The sequence below is a fragment of the Anguilla rostrata genome, chromosome 7 (genome assembly GCF_018555375.3).
Source record: "Anguilla rostrata isolate EN2019 chromosome 7, ASM1855537v3, whole genome shotgun sequence".
Classification (NCBI taxonomy): Eukaryota; Metazoa; Chordata; class Actinopteri; order Anguilliformes; family Anguillidae; genus Anguilla; species Anguilla rostrata.
The window spans coordinates 55,319,349-55,329,354 of NC_057939.1; the positions used below are offsets into that span (position 1 = coordinate 55,319,349).

Consider the following 10,006-nt stretch of genomic DNA (forward strand, 5'->3'; position numbering starts at 1 on the left):
CGCAAAGAAAGGGTGTGGAAGACACATGCTGGAGTAAGGGGACCGGGCTGGGGGTGTTGGGGGGGGACCGGGCTGGGGGGTGTTGGGGGGGGGACCGGGCTGGGGGGTGTTGGGGGGGGACAGGCCTGGTCATGCGCACATTTACGCGCCTCCCCTGGAGGAACGCTAAGTCAGATGAAGGAAGCCTCTTTGCAATTTCGTTTTTATCAGCGAGCACACCGCACTGTCCCTTCCCCGCGGACTACCTGTCATGTTCGCTTTCCGCCCTCGCCGCTCTCCCGTCCCCGCTCTCTCGCTCCTCGCCTCCCCCTCTCCCGCTCGCCCCGCTCTCTCCCCGCTCTCCCCACTCTCTCCCCGCTCTCCCCACTCTCTCCCCGCTCTCCCCACTCTCTCCGCCTCCCTCTCTCCGCTCTCCCGCTCTCTCCCCTCGCCCGCTTCTCCCCTCGCCCCGCCCTCCGCTCCCCTCTCCTCCCCGCTCGCCCCACTCGCCCCGCTCCCCGCGATGAGTGTTCCTCGCGAAAGGCCGCCCCAGTCCCACTTCCCCGCTCAAAAGAAGCCGGAGCGCACAATTAAAAATCACGCAGCACATCTAATTAAATAAAATGAAATTACCGAAATGAAATCAGCGACGCAGCACCGCGCGGAACTGCGAGGGAAACATGGCCGCCCTTAAGGTGACTCTTTGAAGATGTCCTGCGGGTTTCCTCGGCATTCGGAGACATTAGGTGAGGTTCCCGCCGAGTGATTGATTTAGTCTCCATAGGCGTCTCTTTCCATTACAACCTCGCAGCCCGGCCTTCCCCGAGGAGGACCCGAAATAAGGAGACGGGGGCGAGCCAGTCTTCTGGAGTACAGCACGTTACCGCTGTCTTTCAAAACACTGCCAAACCTACACATCATCATCACAAGACGATGTGCGCACACGCGTGTGCGCGTTCATGCGTGCACACACATGCAGAATCAACGCAAGACACAGGAAGCTGCCAGAAATAATATTATTTGAAAAAATATAATAATAATGCAATGCTAGGCTGCAGCTGTCTACAGCCAGGCTTCCAACTTCAATATTGATGTCTGAAAACAAAAAAATAAAATAAAATTATCATATTAAATGATATTCAACCGGGATTTTAAAATTATATCAACAAGCCACTACGGTGACACAAAATGGAGGAAAGAGAGAGAGGGGTAGAAACAAAAATTCTTCTCTTCTCCATGTCCCTTCTTTCCCCGATCTTTAGCGAAAGAAAAACACCTTTAGGACATGGCATAGGCTCTCTTTGACAGGAAATGCTGAACTGTTGAAAACGCAGTGAAGAGTTAGCAATCGAGCCCTACAAGACGGCCCAAAGAAAACATCCCAGACCCTGTTCCTGAGGGCAGCGGTGCATTGTGGGAAGGCTACTCTACATTTAACTTATTGCGCAATCCAGTGATTTGGCTATAAACTGGAGCGAGGGGGGCACTAAACTATTAGCAGAAAAGACCGTCTGCGTTTCACATCATTTCCACGGGTTTTCCGTACAGCGATCCACAACTCATGCTGGAGCGAGCGCACGGGCGATGTAATACATATATTACCCCACAACCTTATACCTCCCAAATGCATCATTCATTACAGAGCAACTCCTGTTCGTACCACTCACTGCCGAGGCTCTCCGGCTACACAATCTGTACAGATTACGCCTAGACCCTTTTAAAAAAGTATAAATAAACCAGAATTTCCCCCACACCCACAAATCTGTCGCAAGGACACTGTCTGGCAAACCAAATTCTTTCAAAACAAAGCGATAGTATTTCTCTGAAAATTATTTCAGTTTTAAACATAAAAAAAATAGTATTCGACAGATGGAGGGAACGGTCATTTTGCAACAAGTATACTAACATAACAATGTTCTCTCAGTAGTATTAATATTTTGTGCAAGAATATAACTGAAAAAGATACCTCAATATTTAAACTGAAAGGTTTGTGGAAAAAATTGCAGTATCTGGCCATTGTAAGTTTTTACAAAAATGCAGAACAAACACAGGGCCTAGTGAGCAAAGGCAGACTGTTAATCTTCTTTAAAAACCAAAATTAACAATCAAAATTAAAATGATAGGAGTGTGATTTAAGTAGTCTTAAAGAAGTGACTAATCAAAGGGAGATATTCTCTGTAGCAGAAATCCTCTTTTAGCTCCCGCCCCCCCTTTCTCTGTCTAATTTCCATTTCTTGCCCTTTTAATCTACATCTCCTCAGAGAATCAATTTAGTCATAACTTCAACTAGGCCTCTCTGTCTCACTTTCTTCTTTGAGGGAAAAAAGACTAATAAATAAAATAAAACAGATCTTCTAAAAAATAATTTCCCAATATCGGAGTATTACAAATACAGTCCTTTCATTTGGACGGGGGCATCAAAATCTTTTCGACTGGAGAGAATTCTTCTCGCGTGCACAGCTGATAAGTCCTACACGCTCAAGAAAATACTGGGAGCACTCCCAGTATCTTGTGCAAACATTTTCAACTATTTTTTTCCTCTCCCGAAATTCTGAAAGTCTGTTTCGTCTGTTAGATGAAAACATTTTGCAGCAGTGATATTTGTTTCTGGGGCAGAGGAATGTACACGGTCTTCACCTCCTCCTGCACAGTGCTCAGACATTTGCAGGACATTAATTATATATGTTATATATATTATATAATTATATATGTGCACTGTTGCTTAATTAAGCAGATCTCTCACTGCGAGGCTTATTACGTTACTGCCTGTGATCTCATCTGTTTTAAAATTTCACTCTTTATTAAATCCCTTCTTTGGGTCCCTTTTAAAAAAAAAAAAACTTAATCTCTATCTTTAAAAAAAGGGAGCTAGCTAAATATTACATTTTCTCTGAATGTCAAAAACGCTATCACAAATGCATGAAATTATTAGCAATCTCAACCATCTTGGTTTTGTTCAGTGATATCGCACAAAAAACCAGTAAGAATGAATGAATACCGACAGCACATCATGTGGTTGTGTCCACACAGAGTGAGGAGGTCTGTAGACTCCTTAATGGCTACTGTACTCTTCACAGTTTCAAACCAAACCCTGTGTCTCTTCATCTAAAAAGCCTTCTATGTAATGTGACATCAGGTGGAAACTGCTGTTTAATTGACTCTCACTCTCTCTCTCTCCTCGTATCCTACCATGTCTCATAAAAAAACTGCTCAGCGTATGGAAAAACTGAGCCAATAATACTGTACAAACATTTCAGACAAAACGGTTTATTGCATCTGCAAATATGGCTAAAACATTTGATTAATGGGAGTGCCAAAATATATTTGTTTTGGCAATGATGAGATCAAGGTTAAAACTGCTATTATTATCATTATTATTATTCTTAGTAGTAATAGTAGTAGTAGTAGTGTTTTCAGTCATATTAATAAGAGAAGAATATAAGTATTTCACTTTTTCTTGCTGCTAATGGTGATCATTTATTTTGCGTACAGAACAAAAACATCAGAACTGCAGTTTCATATACGGTATAACATGGGTTCTTAAGCTCTTTTACTGTAATTAGCCTGGTTTGAAAATAACTTCCTGACACCTAACTTTCCCAGCCCACTGAAAGACTAACACGAGAGCAAAAAAAAAAAAAAGAAAAGAGAGAGCAGGGTCAGATTTCTGCCTGAACAGCTGTATTATCCAACTTAAGTTGCTCTGTTAATTCAGCACCCACCAGGGCCAAACTGGGAGGGGGGAAAATAACAGGGAAACATCCATTTGTGGGGAGAGAGTTCAAATGGAGAAAACTGCGGGGACAGCGTGAGGTCAGAGCAGGAAGAACTAAGCAGACCTGTTCTTCATTAAGGGGGACCCCCTGGGGACCGTCGCAGGGCTACCTGTCCAAGGGCTTACTGAACCGCCTCACCATCATCTACTCCCCGAATCTACAGGGCCCCGGAGGGGCGCTGCCCCGCTGCCGAATCAGCCAGAGACCGCGCTGGAACATGAAAGCACTCCCCTTTCTCAGCCTCTCTCTCTATCCCTCTCTCTCCTTCCCTCCCTCTCTCCCTCCTTGTATCAATCTGCCAATTTCTCCAAAAAAAAAAAAAAAAGACAACATTGCATTGACTTGTGACACGGCAGGATGAGACGTGAAGGTCCGGACCTGCCCAGAAACTGCAGGTAAAAAGCGATCAAACGACGCTCCAGGAATGCAAATGGGGGATTTCTGACCGTAGCGCTTGCACAACCTTAAAAAAGGGGGCCATTCAGACAGGAATTCGATCAGGCCTAAATATCATGCACAGCGATTAACCTGTAAACTGTGAGCGGAGCAGCCGCAGTAGCAAGGCCCAGTTCTCCTATGTGACACAAGTCATCGCCTATTTCCTCAGTGTTTCCCCACAGATAAGCAGTCTTCAGACAGCTATCCTTCCACGGAACCCCTCCCTTTACGTCTGTTCCCCAGAACCTGTACGTACCAGCCAGACTGTGAAATGTTTCTGAATCTCCACTTTGGGATCACGGTACAGGAAAGGAAGGAAAGGATTATAGACTGTACGTGTAGATAAACCGCTGGTAAATATATTGGACTCGGTTTGAAAATGCTAAATGTACTTACCCTAGAAAGGCTTTTCATGGTCAATTATTCCCCGTTACAGAAAAACTATCATGAACATGGCATTCTTTAAATGATCAAAAGAATGTAAATTTTGGCATTTTACCTATTATCTCAGCAGTACCTAGTGTCTTCGATTTTTGACACTCACAACGTCAAGGCCAGTGTAGGAATATATAACGTATATTAATTTGTGTTTGGTCACAATTGACTGAAGAATTCTAACGGTAACGATGTTTCATAGGCTATTATATGTTACATTTGCTAAATTTACAATAAAACATGCAGCTGCATCTGTTCTTTTAACGTCATAAATCAATCCACTAAGTGCCTTACTTGCGTTTTCAGTCATGGTGTTCCATGTGATGTTTCTGTTTTATTTGTGAATTTACGGTCTGACTTCTTTTACATTGACAGCTATTCTAGTACCAGTTCTGTCTTAAAAAAGATATTTCAAATCTTAACAAAACCTTCCTGGTTACATTACTAAATACATGACTGGTGGCATAAGAATAACTATATATGTACTTTCATATTTTTTCTTACATTATCAATATCTTAAATAAGTGTTTGTAATGGTACAAGCATAAGAAAAATTATATTCAATGTTCACATGCCAATAAAACAAGAACACATTATTATCACCATATCTTAGATGGGTATCTATGTGTTTTACACAAAACAACGTTCCTTCCTAAGATAACTATCTTATGGTGAAAAGTTAAAACTTTACATGAAAACTGCTAACCCAGTATTTGGCTATAAAATACGAGGGCAGGACTGCGTAATGTTGCAAGCAACACTGCGAACAGCAAGTTTTATATGAGGTTTCAGATTAAATACACTTCCATTAGTTGTGCCTGAAACTTACTGCTTAAAATTTGAAGCTGCAAGCATGTTTTTTTTTTTTTTTTTTTGGTCAGTGATAGTACCTTGTTGTCACCACACATTTCACTAAGCAGAGGAATCTACATGCCCAGGTAAACTGCAGTTCAAAACACTTTTCTTGGGCCAGAGTAAACTTTACCTGAAACTCATGCACACGCCCAGACAAAACCACACTTACAGTAAGTTTCAAGCACACACAAACACACTCACACGCGCGAACGCCAGCGCACGCGCGCGCGCACACACACACACACAGTCTAATTATTTCATAACGTTGTCCGCAGATGAACAATATGAATCGACCAGTTCTGTCACTGTTAATATTTAGGATTAGCTACAGCTTACTGTGTATACTTTTTAAAAAATTCAACAAGTAATTGTGTGCTATGGCATAGGATACTTTACCCAATGCCGCACGGGAATTGTTTAATAAAAATATTCCAGAACACCGGAATACCGGTACAATGTTTGTCAGGATAAAATTAAGTTTGGATATATTTATACAAACGATTCAAAGCCCGGGTCCTGGGTTAAAATTGATGTTACATAAATTTTACACTACAGAATAAAATTTTCTTCTTTTGCACTCGATTGTTTGTTTTAGCATATTGTATATATCCATATGTATAATGTAGGCAATGAATTGCATGCTACAATGTAACCTACATAGCCCATGAAAGTGATTTCTGTCAAATAATAAAAATAATACACTCTAGGTATCGGTCAAATGAAACAGAGCACAGCAAAGACTTTAAGATGAACACACAGAGCGGAATAAGAAGGGAAGGAACATAACTCCGAGCTTAAGTGTTCCTTCGGCTTCCCTGATTGGGCTATTTAAACATGCTAGGCCTTGAATATATTTTTTAAGTTTTTTTATTTAACTTCGGCACGCACCGTTCCGAGTCTGTGTGAATGTATGTCTGAAAGTGCGCACAGCCGATTGCCGGAGTGAAACGTTGCGATATTTACCATGTCTGCATGTTGCAGGAAGACACCAGGTCCTAAGGCTTTCGAACTTGCCGTCCCCAAAAGTCTGATTTCGCCCTCAAGCGGGGAAGTTTTTTCTCCCCCCCTTTCAATCTCAGGGGGGATTGAAAAGTCTGAAGATGTCCCGGACCGCACTGCTGAATCGCAGTCGAAATGGCAGTTTTATTACTTTAATACGCTACACCGAATCACGTCTTCCTTAGCTTGGATTTTTTTCCGGAATTCTTAGTGGTTGGTATCATGCATGAAGACGTTCCTTGTGATACACGGTAGGATCTGAAAGCACAGCTGTCCCCTTTCCCAAATCCTGAAACGTAAAAGTGTGGAGGGAATGCGCTGACAGAAGAAAAAGTGTGCTGTTATTGGTGTCCCTTTTCAGAAACAGCAAGTTCTTGTACACCTGGGGAGGAAAGAGGAATCTTTCGCCCCGCGGTCAGCTCCCTCTCTTCGCTTGCGTTTAAACTGCTTACTGTGCTGAAGCACAGCAGACTGGAAAACAGACGATTCGAGCGATTTCTGGGAGTTCGGAGCGTTCACCGTCGCTTTGCTGAAATACGTCTTATATTTTACTCCACAGTCGATCTGCTCTGCCTTCCGAGTAGCCTACAACGTGAGTGAATTATAGTCTGGATTTTGGTCGTCACGCTGTTGTGTAGGGTAAAGAGTCACATCTGTGTGTGACAGTGAGCCAACTAAACTAAACCCTGCCCTGCAGACATGAAAACCGTCAGGCACTTATTAGTAGCCTACTTGCGAACCACTTCGTTTACTTTCATTGCGGGGAACGCCGCGATGCGTACGCGAATACGGCTCTGTAGCCTACGCCGCGTTCTCGCGACGAACAACTCATGTCTTGTAAAAATTTAAAGCAAAAATCGACTTTTTTGACAGCGCTGACTGTCATTAAAAATATCAATATGAGTCTAAATGCTTTTTTTCTGAGAAATGAAAGATAACTTAAGTACGTAATATATCTGACGAGCTGTTGATGTCTTTTGAAAGAGAAGTATGTGTATTTATCTAATTAAGCTCATAAGACATGGTAATTAACACTTAGCTCAGTTGCTTGCTTATTATTTTTCAAAAGCTTCGGCAGAACACCTTCCCTTTCTTATAGGAGTGTGTTGGAATGAGACCGCTGCTAAATACAATGCATTATTCAGAAAGAAATCATTAATATTTGGACTTTAAGATATGTCACCCTGTCCTGCGCTTCCAAACTTGTTTATGAAAACAGATTTTTTTTTGTCAGATATTAGCAAAGATCTACTGAAGTTCTCCTTCGTTTTTTTTTTACATTTTAAATAGAATGTGAAAGTACAGTAAAACCTTAATCTAAAATACAAATGATGAGTATTCATTCGTATCAATATAAATTTTCTTATTTTTTCTCTTGACATGAATGTGTCATAAATATTTTAAAACTGTCGAGTTTTCAAAAGTTTCAACCGCACCAAACTGGGTAATCAAGAGTAACTAGTGCTGCGACTTCAGAAGCGGTGTAGAAGACAACACTGATTATAGTGAAATGCCATTTTATTATTATTATTATTATTATTAATGTTGTTGTTGTAAATCCTAATTATATGTGTGTCAGTGTCTGTGCTTGTCAGTTTGCATGCGTGTATGTGTGCCTTTTTTTTTTGTTAAATGCTTATTGTGAAATAAATTGTTTAAAAGGAAAACTAATATAATTTGAAAAAAATAAATGTTGTCTGTCTTGCGTATAGTGGAAAATAGCTTTTTATTATTTGATTGCGATCTTTGCTTCTCTGGGGAGATTTCTGACCCAGCTCCATACATATCAGTCCCCAGTGCTGGAGGGCTTTTGGATGCTGTCAGGACCCTTTCTCATGCTTCCACTGTAGCGCGTGACTGTTAGTGTCCAGCAGTCTCCTAGGCTAGCGAAACCCACGTACAGGAAGTCATATTTTTCCCATCAACACTATTATGAATAGATCAGAGCAGCTGAGGATGCCTCAGAAGGGCATCAGATGAAGTCTAATAAGTCTCCGGTCTGAGGAAGGCCAGACGGGGGGCGTCCCGGAAGATCTGGGAAGGAGCTGGAGGTCTGCGTGCCAACAGCGAGGCTTGCATGTGATCTAAAGTTCAGGTCGACGTTGCGTCCGCACCATCCTCACTTCCTGGTTCAGATGCATCGCTAGGCCACATGAGGTTGGGTTATCCGGGAGCCGGGCCTATCAAAGTCTCTGGTTGCTGTGAATTCAGTCCCAAGTTCCTCAAGTGTGAAGCACGAAGAATGGATTCCTACGAGTTTGAAGAGTTTTGAGGACCAGAGGTCGAAATGAGTGGATCGGTGTCATGAGGGGTTGGGACAGACAAGTAGACAGAGCGTAGATGTAAGTGAGGACCAATAAGCGTTGGAGAGAGATGAGGAGAGGGGGGGTGCAGGAGAGGGTGTAGGTGTACTTGGTTCTTGGGAGGGCTGAGTTTTGGCTGTAGATCCAGCTAGGGGGACAACAGCAGGCCCTGTAGCCTCTACAGTAAGTCCTGAAGGTGGTGAGGAGCTGCGGGACTCGTTTCAGGGCTGGACTCGTCAGGTTGTCAGATGAGAATCGTTGCTGCACTGTTCGCTGGGGAGGTCAGAGGATTATCAAACATGTCTGCTTGTCTGAGGCCCAAGCATGTGGTTGTTTTCGAGGAGACGGGAAGGTTCTAGTTTAGCGAAGATTTTGCCAGGTAATACAACATCTGGGACTGTGAGAGGTTGAACTACATTGGAATGTGCACTGAGAAAAAAATGCTTTGTTGTTTTTATGCTTATCTGTCAGCAAATAACATGGAAGGCATTAGCATTTAATTGGCAACTACCGTTGCACAAGTGCTTAGACTGTACTGTTTAAATCAAACGAAACACAGGAGACCTAATAATGTTTAGAAGTCAGTTTTCAGCTGACACATAATGTGACTGTTGTGCTGTGCTCTTCTGGGTAACATTAATAAACATGTAAGAATGACAATGTGCTTTGCAGCGCTCAAATTGGGCATTGTAAAAACGAGTGTTCTACAAGGCGACCAGCCCTAATCTCTTCTGTGTATTGTAAGCCCTGCAGTGCTCGACAGAATCAAAGCTGTTCTAAATATTATGCAGATGACAGTCTTCCTACCTGAGGTGGCAGGCGGAGACAGTTGAGCTTCACAAATTCTCACAGGTGCTGCACTTCCTGTCTCTCAGTTCCCAGCCCAGCAAAGCGCATCACCTGCTCCCTCAGTTTATGCACATAAATATTCTTATACCACGGTCTGGGTGAATACTCGATTCTGATTGGCTGGGAGGTGTGCTCTGAAACAGATTAATGCACAAGTAGTTCAGGTCAAGCCTAATCACTGTTCTAAATTCATACGCTGCCTGGCTAGCTGACCAACCTATGTAACCATAGCAACACGCTGAAACGGTAGAAGGCCTAGTAAACAACTTTTTAAATTAGTTAGTGCCAGTCAAAAAAGTTTATATTTGTGGGTGAATTGCCCCCTAAATATGAATGACCTCTGCTTATATTTTAATCTTTGACAAATGGATG

General features: G+C 42.5%; 1 protein-coding gene across 2 annotated transcripts in view; it reads right to left on the minus strand.

Moving 5' to 3' along the window:
* LOC135260102 (zinc finger protein basonuclin-2-like) overlaps positions 1-7,392 on the minus strand; it is a 188,119-nt gene extending 180,727 nt beyond the window's left edge. Inside the window, exon 1 of one of the 2 annotated variants that reach the window (XM_064345281.1) lies at positions 6,447-7,392. In XM_064345281.1, the coding sequence (XP_064201351.1) occupies positions 6,447-6,449 (3 nt within the window). In that variant the 5' untranslated portion in view covers positions 6,450-7,392. The remainder of the gene's footprint in view (positions 1-6,446) is intronic. The other variant, XM_064345283.1, reaches the window with a different exon arrangement.
* Positions 7,393-10,006: the final 2,614 nt, after the last annotated feature.